The sequence below is a fragment of the Garra rufa genome, chromosome 4 (assembly GCF_049309525.1).
Source record: "Garra rufa chromosome 4, GarRuf1.0, whole genome shotgun sequence".
In the NCBI taxonomy this organism is placed as follows: Eukaryota; Metazoa; Chordata; class Actinopteri; order Cypriniformes; family Cyprinidae; genus Garra; species Garra rufa.
Genome location: NC_133364.1, coordinates 7,302,778 through 7,322,168, shown reverse-complemented (window position 1 = coordinate 7,322,168; position 19,391 = coordinate 7,302,778). Strand labels below are relative to the sequence as shown.

The 19,391-nt window shown below is 36.2% G+C and overlaps 1 protein-coding gene and 1 pseudogene across 1 annotated transcript; one reads left to right on the top strand and one right to left on the bottom strand.

Annotated features, from left to right (window-relative positions):
- The first annotated feature begins 1,034 nt into the window (after positions 1-1,034).
- On the top strand, positions 1,035-3,512 carry LOC141333470 (scavenger receptor cysteine-rich domain-containing protein DMBT1-like; annotated as a pseudogene).
- A 1,483-nt stretch (positions 3,513-4,995) lies between these two features.
- LOC141333469 (scavenger receptor cysteine-rich type 1 protein M130) lies at positions 4,996-17,420 on the bottom strand. Its single transcript, XM_073838483.1, has 10 exons — positions 17,334-17,420; positions 17,146-17,243; positions 9,581-9,921; positions 9,015-9,323; positions 7,734-8,036; positions 7,341-7,646; positions 7,049-7,197; positions 5,401-5,683; positions 5,175-5,263; positions 4,996-5,094 (listed from the first exon to the last, which is right to left on the bottom strand). The coding sequence occupies exons 1-10, from the start codon at positions 17,418-17,420 to the stop codon at positions 4,996-4,998; spliced, it is 2,064 nt and encodes a 687-aa protein (XP_073694584.1).
- Between the last annotated feature and the right edge of the window lie 1,971 nt (positions 17,421-19,391).

Here is a 19,391-nt window from a genome sequence, read left to right as displayed (position 1 = left end):
AACATCTCCTCTACACAGCTATATGAGTATATGTGACCCTGGACCACAAAACCAGTCATAAGGTTAAATTTGACAAAACTGAGATATATACATCATATGAAAGCTCAATAAATAAGCTTTCTATTGATGTATGGTTTGTTAGGATAGGACAATAGCGCTTGTAACAATCTGTATTGTTACAAGCGCTATATAAATAAAGGTGACTTGACTTGACTTGACAATATTTGGCCGAGATACATCTATTTGAAAATCTGGAATCTGAGGGTGCAAAAAAATCAAAATACTGAGAAAATCACCTTTAAAGTTGTCCAAATTAAGTTCTTAACAATGCATATTACTAATAAAAAATTACATTTTGATAGGTTTACAGTAGGAATTTTACAAAAAATCTTAATGTAACATGATCTTTACTTAATTTCCTAATGATTTTTGACATAAAAAAAAAATCAATAATTTTGACCCATACCATGTATTTTTGGCTATTGCTACAAATATACCCCAGCGACCTAAGACTGGTTTTGTGGTCCAGGGTCACATATGGTCTGTGGGAGCATTCCCATATTTTATAATTCACAGCACTCGATTTTTGTTTTGCGAAAACATAGAATGTTGTTTTAATATTCCGAATATTTTTTGCAATGTACTGAAAATGAGAAATTAATTTCTGGTTTTGTGTCTATCAACTTAATCAAGCACTTTCTGAGCATTTAATAGCTTTGCATTCTGAAAGATTCTGCTTGATAGTAAGAGTTTTATTTCTGACGTTGATCTTTGTCTTTCAAGGAAATCTGAAGGGAGGAGTCAAGACGGCAAATCTACAGCTAAATAAAATCACCTGGAAACCTCCTTAAATTGATCTCACGCCATCACGGAGACACTTCTGAAGGGACTGGCATATTAACAGGTCAGTGAAATCTAATAATAAATCATTATGTGTTTTATTAGATACTGTGTAAACAGTGTCAAAACTTACATTTAAGTTTTTTTTTTACCTAAGTAAAGGTCAAATAATTATGTATTTCTTTCAGGACACAATGTTTAATTATTTGTGGCTCATTCTAATGCTGGGTATGAAGAAGCATGTAGATATTACTCTCTATATTTCTATATAATAAAGATACTCTTGAATTTAGACATTATGTTCATCCATGACATGTTTTATAATTCATACAGATTTTGGAAATGGACCTCCAGTCGAAGCTTTTCTAAGGTTGATAAATGGTTTCGGCTTGTGTTCTGGACGAGTGGAGGTTTTCTATAACGGTCAGTGGGGAACAGTGTGTGATGATGACTGGGATCTGTCCGATGCTGCAGTGGTGTGTAGAGAGATTGGCTGTGGGAATGTCACAGCGGCAAAGAGTGTTGCGTATTTTGGAGAAGGAACTGGAGAAATATGGATGGATGATGTAAATTGCACTGGCACCGAGTCTTCACTGATGAACTGTGGGATGTCTGGATGGGGAATACATAACTGTGTGCATGGTGAAGACGCTGGAGTCATCTGTGAAGGTGGATGAAAGCTACATGAATATTGCATATTCTGAATAGAACCAAACTTTTCTAATCTCTTTCTGTCTGTTTTTCTTTTATGTTAGGCTTAATTAGGTTGGTGAATGGCATTAACTCTTGTTCTGGAAGAGTGGAGGCTCTTTATAATAATCAGTGGGGAACAGTGTGTGATAATGGCTGGGATCTAACAGACGCTGAAGTCGCGTGTAAAGAACTGGATTGTGGCAGTGTGATTGAGCCAAAGACTGCTGCTTATTTCGGACCAGGAGTAGGATCGATATGGATAGATAATGCACAGTGTACTGGGAGTGAGGTTTCACTGGTGAACTGCACATCTACAAAATGGGGAATACAGAGCTGTGGACATTTACAAGACGCTGGAGTCACCTGTCACAGTAAGTTTAAAAATCTTATAAAATTGTCAATTCTTATTATTCATGCCATTACAAACCATATGCTGTTGTTTTTTATGTAAAACATAAAATAATATTTTCCAACAGCAGGACTAAAAAGATTTGTTAGAAACTTTGATGCTTTGATTTGCTATTGGTAGTTCCATGAAGAAATTTGAACATCCATGCAACCTTCTCATCCCACAAAAGATTCTTCATAGCTGAAAAGCGTTCTTTAGATTATTAAAACAGTCTTCATACTGAGAAAAATGAAAGGTTCTTTTGGAAACCGATAAAAACATTTTCTATGGAATCATAGAAAAATTATGAAACTCCCCTTTGAAACCTTTATTTATTTATTTATTTATTTTTATTAACTCTTTAAAGTGTCTTAAAAAATTATTGGTCATTTGAATTTATATTTGTTAATGCATTAAATAATGTTAACCAGCAGAATCTTACTGTAAATTTCATCGCATTCGAGACATAGCTCAACTAGCAGAATTTACATTTTTGTTAAACTATTCTTTGAAGTCAATAATGTTTTGTTTAGCCAAAACTAGAACAAATTTGAATGTTTGCAAATTCAAAATTGATGATGCTGGAGTAACAGAGAAAAAACTACATACCTTATACAAATTTTTATTATTATTATTATTGCATTTATTAAATGTGTGTGTTTAGTATTAAAGAAAATAGCTTTATGCTAAATAGAACTCCTTAAAACTCTTTCAACAGCAGTGAAGCTGGTCGGTGGTTCCAGTGAGTGTGATGGCAGAGTTCAGATTCGGTATAAAGAGCAATGGGGCGCAGTGTGTTACACTGGTTGGGATGTAGCAGATGCTTCAGTGTTCTGTCAAGAGCTAGGCTGTGGAGACTATGGAATACCAGTTGCATACTTGGGAACTTCAGGGCAAATATGGATGGATCAACTGGCCTGTACAGGAAATGAGTTGACAGTACGGGATTGTCCTTTTACCGGATGGGGTGTGAGCAGTTGTTTGAATGGGCTTCATGCTGGAGTTTCTTGCCACTGTAAGATCAACTTGTGAATTATGTCATTCACATAACAGTTTTCCTGACAAATGCCATGACTAGATGCCATTATGACAAGTCATTTTTCCTTGTCAACATTTCATTTCACAGATATTGTGAAACGAGTTGTGGTGAGGATTATGGTGAAGACCAAGATTGGAGTCGATGTCAATGACCCAGCTGTCAAGAATGACCTTCTGAACAAGGTAAGGCTTATGTTAACTTTTATCCAACAATGTTTGCAAAAAATAAATAATAAAGTTTAAATCTTTTGATGAAGTGGAGTGACAAAAAGTTTGCTCAATAAGTGTAATCACTCTGGTTTGAGTGTTTTCTTAATATGATTTCACTAAATTTCACAGATAAGGACTATGGTGGAAAGTAAAGGAACATATAGTGTGACCTGGAGAACACAACCTGATGAGCAGGTATTTCAGCTGCAGAAAACAACCACAGGTTTGTGAACTGAGAAGTGTTGCACTCTCTTTTTAAAATATGTATGTAAATATTTATGCATTTTTTCTTTTAAATTTTCAATCTGTTACATTCACAGACAGGGAATCTGAAAATGAACTAAGCAGCAACAAGTAGAGAAATTAATTTTTTTTTTTTTTTGGACATTCATTTTGGAATTATTACTGCACTCATATCAACAGGTTTTAAAGCCTGATTGGCGCTTCTGAAAGGTAGGCTCTTGTTGAGTGTGTGTGTGTATGTGTGTAAATGCAGGGGCAGAATGTAAAGGCCTACATGCAATATATTAATGTTTACAATTTAACTGCTACTAAGAGCTGTACACATGCAGGTGGCAGGGTTTCAGGTGTAAAAGCACATCTTCCTCATCATTTCGCTGCTGCTAGAACTATCACCGATTTGCCACTTTTTTCATTGTGTCTGTCACTGAAAATGAACCAGAGACTTGTGCTTTTCGTTTCTTGTGTAGAGTGGCAGTTGAGCTTGTTTTGACAAAATTCACAAGTCTTTTTTGAATGGTAGAAAACTGACTCTAATCCTGATCTTAATGACGTAATACTGATCTTTCTGTTGCTGTACAACACAAAACATTGTATATATGAAAAATAAACATGTATATAATGTACTATTGTACATAAACTTACGATTTTATTTATTTGTTTATATTTTTATGTATTCATTTATTTTTTATTTATTAATTTATTTATTTACAAGAATTCTCCAAAAAAAACAGAGTAGAGTAATCTGCTTTACTCTGGTTGTATTTGTTAATGTAATGAAATGTAACACCATATAAATGAATACACAGTTAAGCAAATTATCTTGAATTGGTGTATCAAATTGGTGTATAAATATATGACACATATTAAATCAGAAACCAAATAAGCATTTATCATGTAAAAGAAAACAGGGTAATACTTTAGAATAAGTAACACTTATTCACTATTAACTACGACATTTCCCTCAATAAATTACTAAATTGCTGCTTATTAATAGTTAGTAAGGAAGTTGTTAGGTTTAGGTAGTGGGTGGGATTAGGGATGTAGAAAAAGGTAATGTAGAATAAGCCATTAATATATGCTTAATTGGTACTAATAAATGGCCAATATTCTAATAATATGCATGCTAATAAGTTGTAGTTAATAGTGAATAAGTGTTACCTATTCTAAAGTGTTACCGAAAACAGTTTTACATTTTTATTTTCCTTTCACCACGACCGATGAAAGTAATAAAATAATTGCCAGTATCAATGCACTCAAAATTATGACAGACTTTACTGACTTTGACCTGTTGCAACCTAAACAAATGTTCTTTAGCTTTATTTCATATGTGAAATATATTATTTCATATGTGAACTATATTAAACATTTTTTAGTATGCAAACACTTCTAGAATTTCTTCATCATGATTTCTTCAGGACGATTCTGCAAGAGCATTGGTTCTGTTGAATTTGTCATGAAAGGTCATTACTTCTGTGGCTCTTGTTGAAATAACAGACCTGCAACAATTGGAATGAACATCTGAAATTTGATATTCAAGATGCATCTTTAAAAAAACACCCTTTCAGATATAGTTTACAAACCTGTCAAGGATCAAACATTTTCTTTTCCTGAAACACTTGCCCGTTCAACTGAGTTCTCCACTTGACAGAGAAATTTCCGGTGTCTTTTAGCTCATCCTTGATCTGTGAACGAGACCACAGACACTCAATGACAAGAATATGCATATGAACATAAATGCAATTGAATTAAAAATATTTGTTACTTTGTCCAGTATTTTTGTCATGTGTGAAGGGTCGTTGGGGTCTCCGCCAGAGTCAGTGCTCACCTCAATCCTGAGCACATTTCTAATCTCTGTAAAAGACAGATATTGTTTATAGTGAACCTTGATATTGTGATCAAATCTGATGTACTGAGTTCATGGACGGATGTACCTCTGCAGACGATTCCCGCATCATATGCATGAATGCATTGATGGTTTCCCCACCCACCAAACTGGCATTTCTTCAGATTTGACTCGCTACCGCTGCATCTGAGAGAATCCATCCATATCGGCCCATCACCAGCCCCAAAATAGGCATTTGATAAGGGCTGTGCATTCCCACCACAGCCCAGCTCTCTACAGAGCACGATACCATCTGCGATATCCCAGCTGTTGTGGCACACTGTTCCCCACCGGCCGTCATGATACACCTGCACTGTGCCCTTACAATGGTTGTTCGTATTCACCAACCGTACCTCTAGAAAGAAGTCAGAAGAGTTCCTCATCCATCTCTATGCATACATTAACAACAGACAATGATAATTCAGTAATTCAGCATTTAAAGCTTGATTGCATTCCATTCCACCTAAGGAATGCCCTAATGAATTATACTCCATTAAATGTTTTAGCTATAGTCTTGACTTCCACACTGCTGCTTCCTCAAATCCATTCCCTTTCGGCTTATTCAGAATCCATATAAATCACCATCAGAATATAGGAAATGACATACCCTAGTCAAAGTCCTACTCTAGTTCAGTGCCCATGCTTAAGTGTAATTGTAATAATACTCAGAAGGGCTTTATTATTCATCAAAATTGCATTATGACTTGTTGCAATTATCAAATCAGAAAGGCTGTGTTTTGAATAGAAAAATATGTGCCATTTACACATAATTCAGTGTTTTCAAATTGATTTATATTATTTTATTTACAGTGAAATATTACAATGAGTGTTATTTGAGTATCACTAAAGCTATATTATTATAGATATGTGACCCTGGACCACAAAACCAGTCTTAAGTAGCACAGGTATTTTATGGACAATTTTAAAGGCGATTTTCTGAATAATTGAGGATTTTTTCAGATTTCGGATTTTCAAATAGTTGTATCTTGGCCAAATATGGTCCTATCCAAACAAACTATACATGGTCCAGGGTTGCATATTGTTTAACTTTTTTTGTTTTTGTTTATATTTTAGTTTAAGTTTGAATATTTGTGGTTTTGTGTTTTTGTCATGTTTTGGTTTGTTTTTGTTTTTGTTTTAATTATATTTTAATTTTAGTTTAGCATCATTTTAGTTATTTAGTGTCAGTTTAGGTTTTTTTTTAGATTTTAGTTTCATTTTACTATAATAACCCTGTTTGCAATAGTAATATTTTTTATTCATATCAATATCAATAAATAATCACAATTAGTAAAGTCACTATTTCATTTCCCTCCCAAACCATGCAACCTTAATTCCTAGTGTGTATTATTGATTTATTTAATTTTATTTATTTGTGAAAAATATTTGGGGTCTGTGGGGTCTATAGAAGTATGTTATGAATTGCACAAAGTCCAGTTGCAGTTTGGAATATTGAATATCTGTCAGAGCAAAAATTAAAACAGCTCTAATTAAAATGATAAAGTCATATGCATGAGTATATATATTTTGAAAACACACACACATATATATATATATATATATATATATTAAATGAAGAAAATGCTGACAGGAAGTTCACCTCGGCAGACGACTCCTGCATCAGTTGTGTGATCACAATTGTGCACTCCCCATCCGTTTGATCTGCAGTTTATCAGCGTGCCCTCAGTGCCTGTACATTTCACATCATCCATCCATATTCGACCAATACCGCTTCCGTAAACACCTGCGTTTACCTCTACTGGACTTCCACAGCCCAGCTCTCTACAGACAACTATAGCATCAGTCATATCCCAGCTGTCGCCACAAATGGTTCCCCACTGGTTGTCTCTAAGTATCTCCACCCTTCCAGAACAAATGCTGTCTCCATCTACCAATCTCACATCTGAGAGACAAAGTGACAACATATCTCAGATGACATGCATGTAAGAATAAATGTATATATAATTTACAGTATATATATACTGTGTACAATATATAAATAAGTTTTCATTTGTTCATTTCAAACCTCTTTTTGTTTAAATTTACCTCCACAGGAGACTCCAGAATCCTGTGAATGTGTACAGAGGCTGCTTATAGATGTAGTGTGACTGCACTCCTTTAGTGAGGACTCACTCCCACTACACAGAAGATCATCCATCAGTATGCTCCCTGCACCAATCCCAAAATAAGCTGAGGTGTATGCCGATCTAAAAGGACCACAGCCGAGTTCTCGACACAACACAATACCGTCCAGTGGATCCCAATTGTTGTGACATATTGATCCCCACTCTCCGGTGTAACGAACCTGCACTGTGCCTGCACAAACACTTGGTCCATTTACCAGTTTCACCTCTGGAAGGAGGAAAATTCAGATGAATTCACATTGCATTTGACGTCCACGGTAATTATCGAAGTTTGCTGTTTGTCACTCACACTTACCTCTGCAGATCACTCCTGCGTCATTGCTGTGCGAACTCTTTTTCTCATAGTCTGAAAGGCATTTTTTCAGTGAGGTTTCAGTTCCAGTGCATGCGGTATTATACAGCCATGCCGTACCCGAGCCCTTCCCAAAAGCAGATTCGCCATTGACGCTCAGTGCACTTCCACAACCCATCTGTTTGCAGATCACATCTCCACCCAACAAATTCCAGCCATTGTCCGAAATGGTTCCCCACCCAAAATGTTCAAAGAGGACCTCCACCCTCCCAGAGCAAGTGTTTAGTCCATCTGCAAGCATAAACTCTAAAGAAGAGAAAGGGGGATGTTTGTAAAACTATTCCAAATATTCGGATCAAGCTCATTTTATAGGCCCGGTTTCACAGACAGGGTTTAGACTAAGCCAGGATTACGCCATAGTTCAATGAGAACATTTAAGCAGTTTTTTTAATAAACATTACTGGTGTGCATCTTACGACAGAACAAAGACACTGATACATTTTAAGATCAGTTAGTGCAAGTTTCTTTTAGTTGAAACAGCTCAGACTTACATTATAGTCTAGGACTAGGCTTAAGCCTTGTCTGTGAAACTGGGGGATAGTCCGAATAAGCTATCGTTTAGATTGAAAAACCTTCACGTAAACACCTCAATCTATCCGATATTCCAACTGGATTGAAAAATGAAAAACAAAGGCTGAATATTACCGTAAATGCTTAAATGCAACTACCTCAAACGGGTTGCCAGATTAGATCATGCAGGAGAAACCAGTGCAGTTGACAATGCAAGGCAACGAGCCTTACTCATAAGTTTTTGAGTGGATTAATCATATTTTAAAATGCCTTTGGTCATGGAGCCCATCCAATGGATGCCAAGGCTTTTTAGTTTGGGTAGAATCTGTGATCTCTGACCCTGTTCATTTGCTGTAGTTGCAATACACTGTGTATTCCTTGAACTGGCAACCCAGGGTGCCGAAATACGTTTGGTTAAATTGGCAGTGGGCGGAATCACACAGACCAAAACAAAAACAGACATTCCGACACAGAAATCACATTTCAATTGTAGAATTACTGACTGTAGCATTGTTTTTTGGAGAAACAAATATGTGAGCTTCAAAGACCTAAGCAGTCAAAAAATTAAGATACCATTGGGTTATACGAAGTATAAACAGAAAAGTCAGAATCCGAAATGGATTGTATTCATTTGGATTGACTAATTAGTTTATGTAAACATACTTTGCTTTTATTTTTTTACCTTTTATTTCGGATCCTATTGATCATACTCACCTGAGCAGGTGACCCCAGCATCATCCACATGTGTGCAAGTGGTCACTCCCCAACCACTAAACGCACAGTTTTTTAGCACGCTCTCACGACCAGTGCAACCGATGCCATCCATCCACACTGGACCTGTTCCCTTCCCAAAATAAGCATTGTAGTATACAGCTAATGGCTTTCCGCAACCCCGTTCTTTACACACTACTATTGAGTCCAAGAGATCCCAGGTAGTGTCGCAGACCGTTCCCCACTGTCTGTTGTTGAAAATCTCCACTCTCCCTGAACACATGCCACTGCCGCCTTGAAACCTAAGGGTGGCTAAATGAAAAGTTCAATAAGTTCTTTCACGCTTAAAAATAAACATTATTTTACACTCTTAAAAATAAAGGTTCTTTATTAGAATCTATTGTTACATGAACCTTTCCAAAACAGGTTCTTTATAGTGGAGTATTAAAATATTCTTCACGTAAACTGTTCACTAAAAGATTCTGCTACAAAGCCCCCCTTTTGGAACCTTTATTTTTAAAAGTGTTAGAATGATGTATGATTTTGATACTAATATGAATGTAACCTACAGTCACAGAAGACTCCAACATCTCTCGTGTGGTCACACACATCAGTGTGGTTTCCCCAAATGCAGTCGAGCACCGAGCTCTCGTTCCCGAAACAGTTCAGGTCATCCGTCAGTAACGTTCCCGAACCCTCCCCAAAGAATGCACTAGGCTGTATGGATATAAGAGGACCACAGCCTACCTCGTAGCACACCAAGTTGCCTTCAACATCATCCAGCCCTTCATCACAAATGGTGCCCCACTCGCTGTCCTTGTAAATCTCAACCCGTCCAGAACAAGCATTACTACCATCCGCCAACCTCACCGGAACATCACTGGTTCTACTGACGGCTGCGTTTTCTACACTGTCTGTTTGAAACAAACATTTGAGGGGATCACATACACGATTTGTGACCCTGGACCACAAAACGAGTTTGTTAGGCTAGGACAATATTTGGCTGAGATACAATTTGAAAATCAGGAATCTAAGGATGCAAAAAATTCTAAATATTAAGAAAATCACCTTTAAAGTTGTCCAAATAAGGTTCTTAGCAATGCAAAGTACTAATCAAAAATTAAGTTTTTATATATATATTTTCAATAGGAAATTAACAAAATATCTTTATGGAACATGATCTTTACTTAATATCCTGATTTTTGGCATGAAAGAAAAATATATACAAATATACCTGTGCTACTTAAGACTGGTTTTGTGGTCCATTTGTGTTAATTATTTAATAGTGGGATTTGTGGAGCTGGAAAATTGGATAGTATTTAAATTTTTTTTTAAAAAGAATTTGATATAATGTGGGATTGGGGGATAAATAATATATAGGTTGTACAGTATAAAATATATATGTTTCTCACCTAGAAGCAGAATGAAGCTCAAAAAGTACAGCATAATGACTGAAAAAAGACAAAGTTATCAATAAGCAGGAAAAACTGAAAAATAACTAAAAACAACTTTAGCAAGATAATTCAGCAACTACTAATGCTCAATGATAAATTAAATTGTGATTTAGAAATGGTTTTACCTTCAACAAAATACTCGCAAAAAAACAGCAGAATTGTATCATTCTTACTTGTAGATAATGCATTGATAATTGTTATTTTTATTTTGGTTAAAAATGTTGGTTATATTGTATTTTCTCTCCACTGAAACAAGACCACTTTCTTCTGGCAATAGTTAAATCAAAACTAAATGAATTAAAATTATTTTTTAAAAGCACATACAGCTATGGACCTATGCATATTTTATTTAATTTAATTATATATTAATATATATTATATTATAATTATATATATATATAATCATTTTGAATGATTTTTCATAACATATGCCCTTTCATCCTAAAAAAAGACAGACTCAAAATCATGATTATTTTTAAATTCAAAAAGTATCACAAAACAGAGGTTAATAAATTCATAATCAGTCATTACCTGAGAATAATCAAGACAGACAGAAAAGGAAATAAGTAATAAGGTGTTGAAACCTTTGGCTGTGACCGGCTCTTCGTTGTGCAGTCCTCAAGAATGAGTTACCATCTGTTCATAGAGATGTAAGAGACCTTTGTTAAAAGAAAACATCATTAACCCACTCCCTCCCATCTCTGAATGACCCCAGCTGTTATTCACATACAGTAAATGAAAGAAAGATCCTTAAAATAACCCAATGGATTGGGTCTGAGGCAAGAATGTTAATTTGAGTTATTAGTCACTTTTTTTGTCAATGCAAAAGTAATGATTACACATACTGAAAATTGCTGGAAGCAATCAACAAGAACAAATTAAAGCACAGTGTGATATAAATGAGTAAAAAGGGGGTTTTAAAAAGTCCTAAATTCATTGTTTTATATCACTGCTTCTTATGATTTTTTTTCCACAAGTCTTTTGAGCAGGCCAGACACATTTGGCAATCAAATCTTGATTTAACTATTCAAATAAGCTAAGAAGAGGAATGAATGTTTTGCAAACTTGCTCCTTGTGTTCAAAGAAAATGCAAACAAGCATCTTAAAGAAACGTTTGGAAGATGGAAACATTCATGTGAATGTACAAATGTTTTGGCAATGTTTTAAAATACGTCTTTATTTGGTAATATTGTATCTGCTAATCTGTCATTTAACTCTATATTGTAAATACAGAACCAACTACCAACAAAGTAAGTTCTCATATTTAAGATTCATATGTACAGTATCTCACAAAAGTGAGTACACCCCTCACATTTCAGCAACAATTTTAGTATATCTTCTCAAGGGACAATACTATAGAAATAACTCTTTGATATATTTTAGTCAGTTTGCATAGGCATCGTCCCAGAAGGAAGCCTCTTCTGAAGCTGGCTAGCAAGAAAGCCACAAACAGTTTGCTGAAGACAACCTGTCCAAGAGCATGAACTACTGGAACCATGTCCTGTGGTCTGATGAGACTGTAAGATAAACTTGTTTGGCTCAGATGGTGTCCAGCATGTGTGGCGAGGCCCTGGTGAGGAGTACTAAGAAAATTGTGTCTTGTCTACAGTCAAGCATGGTGGTGGTAGCATCATGGTCTGGGGCTGCATGAGTGCTGCTGGTACTGAGGAGCTGCAGTTCATTGAGGGAAACATGGATTCCATTATGTACTTTATATTCTGAAGCAGAACATGATGCCTTCCCTCCAGAAACTAGGCCGAATGGCAGTTTTCCAACATGATAACGATCCCAAACACGCCACCAAGATGACAACTGTCTTGCTGAGAAAGCTGAAGGTGAAGGTGATGGGGTGGCCAAGTATGGCTGAACCATGCTTGACTGTAGGCAAGACACCATTTCCTTTGTACTCCTCACCAGGGCATTGTCACACATGCTGGACACCATCTGAACCAAACAAGTTTATCTTATAGTCTCATCAGACCACAGGACATGGTTACAGTAATCCTTGCTGTTGGACAGGTTGTCTTCAGCAAACTGTATATATATATATATATATATATATATATATATATATATGTATATGTGTGTGTGTGTGTGTGTGTGTGTGTGTGTAACATTTCTTTACAACAAACGGTGCTGTTTCAAATGACCTTTCAACAACTTACTTTAATGCCATTTTACTTGACATCTAGCTATTTTTCCTTAGCAGACTCAGTAGGCTACTATAGGTTTTAAGGCAAACCAATGCAAATTGCTTCTTGACACATACGTTTGTCTTGGTTTTTTGCTTTTCTTACAATGTACATAAAGCACAAACAGAAGAAGACTGAGACTGCTTGTAACAACTGACCTCATAAACATTAAAATTCAGCTGACAAAAGTTTGCATATGGTGCCATACGGAACGTCTGTATGAGTGTGCGTTTAAAAGGGCCATAATATAAAAAAAATGATTTCCATCTGTTTGAAAAGGTTAACAAAAAATTTAATTTCACTTGATGTTGGAGTTTTAACTTTCTACATTTCGTAATATGACTTTGCTGTTTGGTGTATGACATCACACAAACATGGAGGCTTCCAGGAAGATACAAGTACAGTGTTATCATTACCATTCAGGTCTAAGCCAATAAAATACGTCAGTGAGTGAAAATTCCTGAATTACATGAGAAGAGAGTGGTAAGCAGTCTTCTCTTCTGCATTGTCATACATTATCTTCCAAGCATCTAATGGAAATATCAGGTTGAAATAACCCACAATCAAAATCTGTGGACAGCAAGGGCTGTTAAAATTCAGTAATGAAACAACTGTTCCTAGTAAAAAAGCACACACACAAAGGGATACAGTTTGTTTTAAACAGCATGCTGTGTTGTTGTCAATACCTCATGATAGCAACATAATTTTAAATCGTGGCCTAATGGATAGAGAGTCTGACTTGTAATCTGAAGGTTGCGAGTTTGAGTCTCATGTCCGGCAGGGATTGTAGGTGGGGGAGTGAATAACCAGCGCTCTCTTCCACCTTCGATACCACGACTGAGGTGAAACCCTTCAGCAGGGCACCAAACCCTAAGTTGCGCTGCATCAATGTTTGTTTTAAAAGAAATATAATTATTTTTCTCCTTTTTTTCCAGGCAAATCCAGTGAAACTACTCATACTGATTCATATGCGATGCGTTTTTGTAAGTAAGCATTTTTAATCAGGTGTAATCAATTTTAATTAGTGTTAAATAATTTACCACAAGGGTTTCCTCTGATCTGAGTTGTCTAATTGACAAACAAGTTGCATCAGTGTAATACACACAATTCACCAGGAGGGTGCCTGGAAATAATAAATCAATACTAAATCTTCATTTTATTCAATTTGCAGATATATTTTCAATATTTTTTTCAATACGGTTTTGCTGATGCACAGAATAATATCTTTTTAATTCTTAATTATTTGTTTACCAGGTAGCAGCCGTACAAATTTTTGTGCACACGTGGGGCAGTCGTGGCCTAATGGATAGAGAGTCTGACTCGTAATCTGAAGGTTGTGAGTTCGAGTCTCAGGTCCGGCAGGGATTGTAGGTGGAGAGAGTGAATGACCAACGCTCTCTTCCACCTTCGATACCACGACTGAGGTGAGACCCTTGAGCAAGGCATCGAACCCCCAAACTGCTCTCCAGGCACCGCAGCGATATTGATTTTAAATGTATAATGTAATTTCCCTTTGCTCAAATTTTAGACATAAGTTGAATAAGTGTAATACACTCAATTCACCAGGAGGGCATCTGGAAATACTAAATCACGCTTGTCTTTAAAAATTGTCTACAATTTGCAGATATATTTTTATTAATTTTTTTTTTTTTTTTAGACGATTTTGCTGATGCACATAATAATATCTTTTTAATTCTTACTTATTCTTTACAGAGTAGCAGCCGTACAGATTTTTCCACACACATGGGGCAGTCGTGGCCTAATGGACTGAAGTTGAATCTCAGAGTCAGTATGGATATAATTATTTGTCTACTTTTTTCCGGGCAAATCCAATGAAACTAGTCATACCGATTCATTCCCGGGATCTTCCACATGAAGACATGAAGTCCTCATGAAGACGCTGGGGCACCAGGACCCTTTTTCCTATTTTCTCTTAATTATCTTAAAGCCCTGAATTCTCCACAGGGGGGCGACACTTAAGTTAAGTTTAATTTGCAGCGCTGTAATTCACAAAATCACCACAGGAGGGTGCAACCCATTTACGTTCATTAGAATTGATGTATTTTTTATTTTATTTTTATTATTGTACTTAGCACTCTAATTTAATACATTTTTTAATTGTTGTTTGTTATTGTTTTATTGTATATTCCTTCTTGCCATTGTGTGTGTAATGCTTTGACAATATTGTATGTTAAGATGCATGTCAATAAAGTACTTTAATTTTAAATCGATTTGCAACGGTGTAATTCACAAAAATCAGCACAGGAGGGCGCAACCCATTTAAGTTGATTTGAATTGATTTGCAAAAGTGTAATTCACATAAATCCCCACAGGAGGGCGCAACCCATTTAAATTGATTTTACTTGATTTGCAAAAGTGTAATAAATAAATCCCCACAGGAGGGCGCAACCCATTTAAGTTGATTTGAATTGATTTGCAAAAGTGTAATTCACATAAATCCCCACAGGAGGGCGCAACCCATTTAAATTGATTTTACTTGATTTGCAAAAGTGTAATTCACATAAATCCCCACAGGAGGGGGCAACCCATTTAAATTGATTTTACTTGATTTGCAAAAGTGTAATTCACAAAAATCCCCACAGGAGGGCGCAACCCATTTAAATTGATTTTACTTGATTTGCAAAAGTGTAATTCACATAAATCCCCACAGGAGGGGGCAACCCATTTAAATTGATTTTACTTGATTTGCAAAAGTGTAATTCACATAAATCCCCACAGGAGGGCGCAACCCATTTAAATTGATTTTACTTGATTTGCAAAAGTGTAATTCACATAAATCCCCACAGGAGGGCGCAACCCATTTAAATTGATTTTACTTTACTAGGAAAAGTGTAATTCACAAAAATCCCCACAGAAGGTGCAGCGCTGTAATTCAAAAATTTACCACAGGAGGGAGCACCCTGTTGAAGTTCATTAGAATTGATTTTATCCTTAAATAATACATCATTACTTGTTTTGTGAATATTGCTTTGACAATAGTGCATGTAAACAGAACATAGTGTAAATAGCTTTGAATTGTTCATACTGAAATGCGTAGTGTGTTCTTACCGTCTTGCAGTGGTACAGTGCGTTATTAGACTATTTGTAGCGGTGAAATTCACAAAAATCACCACAGGGAGGAAGCACTTTGTAGTTTTTTTTTTTCTTTTTGAAGAAGTGAAAAAAAAGAAGAAAAACTGTTTTAACAGAAATAAGGGAAAAAGACGGATTGTGAGAATAATTGCGATTGGTTGATTATATTGTAATGCATTATGGTATGTTCTTCTGCTCTTACCCTCTTGGAGAAGAATAGTGTATACAAGTTATCAAAGGCTCAGTGCAGATTGGCGTTATCCACAAAAATCATTACAAAGAGATGCAATAATTTGTTTGCATATTATATCATTTTAATTAAAAAGAAATGTTTCAATAACCAATCATTTGCTATTTTTATTTAATTAGATAATAATATAAATGATAATAATATTACATTCATGCTAGTTGCGTAGCCAGTAATTAACAAAGACTGTATTTAAGTATATTTTGCACCATGGTGGTGACAACCTTATTCATTTATTATTTAAATATAAAAACACAAAGTCTTGAGGTTTATATTTTAAAAAAAAAAGTGATACAACAACATTACGCCTAAAAACATGAAAAACACAGCTGAAGCCTAGTGGTGCATTGGCTGAACACATGACTTTGAATCATGAAACTCTGACAGAGACATGTGCTCAAACCCCATAGAAGCAACTGAACATTTTACTCAGTCTAAACCCTTAAGATCAACTTAAAATGTAAATACGCCTAAAAACTAAAAAGAACTCATCCTCACAGTCTCTGTGACTCAGTGGTTAAAGACTTTCAATTGCAAACATGAAAGTCTGGGTTCAAACCCCACTATTGCTTACTTTAAACTGATCTCATCAAATAAAGCCACTCAAATGCCAAACCACAACGTGAAATCCACGATGGGCTAGTGGATAAGCACTTGTTTCTGAAGACGAACCTGTCATCAAGACATGGGTTCAAATCCCACCTCAGAGAAGTCATTTACACAACTTACTTTAAATTCTTTATTAGGAAATCACAGGTAAACAGTCAAATATAAGTTCCTTCAATTGTTTCAACAAGAGATCTGTAGCTCACAGGTTAAGAGCGCTGCCTCACAGGTTCAGGGGCTGCTGGTTCGATCCCAGCCAGATCTCTGCGTTACGGGTGAATGGTGGAGTGTGTGTGAAGGCGCGCCCAAAGGAGGGGGATACCAACACGGTCTCCCCCCGGAGTTTCCGGCACCATGACCAGCAGCGGTTATGCTTTAAAAAAACTGAAAAAAAAAAAAATTTAGCTGTATAAAAATTTTCATCTGCCGTCCCTTCCCCACCTATTTAGGTTACCATCATTTGCTTTTCAAAGGAAGGCCCTTCAAAGAGAAAATGATGGTAACCTATGCATTAACTGGCCAACACACAGTATAATCATTACCTGTCCATGAGCCAGATGTCCAGCATTACAGTGACCGTCTGTCCAAACGTCTCAGATCTCTGCTTCTGTTGACTGGGTGCCCAGACACATCCCTTATCCTGTAAGGTAAAGACATAATTAACTGCTACATACTGTATAACCCAAAGTGTTATAATAGTTAATTCATGTTATTTGACATATATACTCACAGGCAGAGATGGATGAATCAGATGAACTGGATCTAATGGTCCATAAGTCACGTGCACTACAAAGATAAAATAGTACTTCATAAGCATCACTGAGATTTGCAAAGAAACAAATGATAAAATGAAGCAATCTTCCTTAAGAATGTTTACAGACAAAATAAATAAAATCTTGTGCTAAATAACAAGAAAATGCCAAATAAATCAAGAAATCTTGAGCATAATATTTTGCCACCATCACTGGGCTTGATTGGTCTAAAACAGACATATATGCAAGAATCAGGTTAATTACTACAGATCTTGCTGTCTAAAGTGCTTGGTGGAAAACATGAAGAAATGCTAGTTGTGGATGTTTGTGTCCTCAGATCGGAGCACAAAATTAAACACCTGTTCAGCGCCAAATGTGAGTAAATGTTTTGTATTTCCAGTTTATTTTATCAGTGTCACATGTCACTCTGTTGGTCATTGTTGATTAGCTGAAAATGTGTTCTGTGGCATTAAGAACTTCTGTTAGTAAAGTCTCTTACAGTAATCAAAAATGCACTTGACAAATTATACTTGATTTGAAAAATGAGTGATAATTAAATGATGGCTAGCATCAAGGCTTTTCTATCAACTTTAACACAAAACCTGTTTAGACTAAATTTGCACAGGAAGGTGGAAATAGTTTAAGCTCATAAAACTTTCACGGCGTAATTCATCAAAATCACCACAGGAGGGGGCAACCCATTTAGGTTCTTTAGACTCAATATGTGGCAGTGTAATTCATAAAAATCACCACATGAGGAAACAACACCTTTAAGTTTATTAGACTCAATATTCTGTGGTGTAATTCACAAAAATCACCACCGGAGGGCAAAATGTGTTCAAGCTGATTAGATTTTTGTGAATTTATATACGGCGATGTAAATTCACAAAAATCACCACCGGAGGGCAAAACCCTCTCAAGCTGATTAATCTTTTTATGCGGCGGTGTAATTCACAAAAATCACCACCGGAGGGCAAAACCCGCTCAAGCTAATTAGACTTTATATGCAGTGGTGTAATTCACAAAAATCACCACCAGAGGGCAAAACCCGTTCAAGCTAATTAGACTTTATATGCAGTGGTGTAATTCACAAAAATCACCACCGGAGGGCAAAACCCGTTCAAGCTAATTAGACTTTATATGCAGTGGTGTAATTCACAAAAATCACCACCAGAGGGCAAAAACCCGTTCAAGCTAATTAGACTTTATATGCAGTGGTGTAATTCACAAAAATCACCACCGGAGGGCAAAACCCGCTCAAGCTGATTAAACTTTTTATGTGGCGGTGTAATTCACAAAAATCACCACCGGAGGGCAAAACGTGTTCAAGCTGATTAGATTTTTGTGAATTTATATACGGCGATGTAATTCACAAAAATCACCACCGGAGGGCAAAACGTGTTCAAGCTGATTAGATTTTTGTGAATTTATATACGGCAATGTAATTCACAAAAATCACCACCGGAGGGCAAAACCAGTTCAAGCTGATTAAACTTTTTATGTGGCGGTGTAATTCACAAAAATCACCACCGGAGGGCAAAACGTGTTCAAGCTGATTAGATTTTTGTGAATTTATATACGGCGATGTAATTCACAAAAATCACCACCGGAGGGCAAAACCAGTTCAAGCTGATTAAACTTTTTATGCGGCGGTGTAATTCACAAAAATCACCACCGGAGGGCAAAACCCGCTCAAGCTGATTAAACTTTTTATGTGGCGGTGTAATTCACAAAAATCACCACCGGAGGGCAAAACCCGCTCAAGCTGATTAAACTTTTTATGTGGCGGTGTAATTCACAAAAATCACCACCGGAGGGCAAAACGTGTTCAAGCTGATTAGATTTTTGTGAATTTATATACGGCGATGTAATTCACAAAAATCACCACCGGAGGGCAAAACCCGCTCAAGCTGATTAAACTTTTTATGGGGCGGTGTAATTCACAAAAATCACCACCGGAGGGCAAAACCCGCTCAAGCTGATTAAACTTTTTATGGGGCGGTGTAATTCACAAAAATCACCACCGGAGGGCAAAA

Bases quoted from the DNA above. Each gene is read 5' to 3' on its own strand.
- LOC141333469 (XM_073838483.1), bottom strand. From the start codon at position 17,420: ATGCTTATGAAGTACTATTTTATCTTTGTAGTGCACGTGACTTATGGA. The intron at 5,684-7,048 runs GTAAACGCAGGT...ATGTATGCATAG, and splicing joins GCTGTGGAAGTCCAGTAGAG to AGATGGATGAGGAACTCTTC. The intron at 5,264-5,400 runs GTGGGTGGGGAA...TGTCTTTTACAG, and splicing joins TCTGAAGAAATGCCAGTTTG to AGATTAGAAATGTGCTCAGG.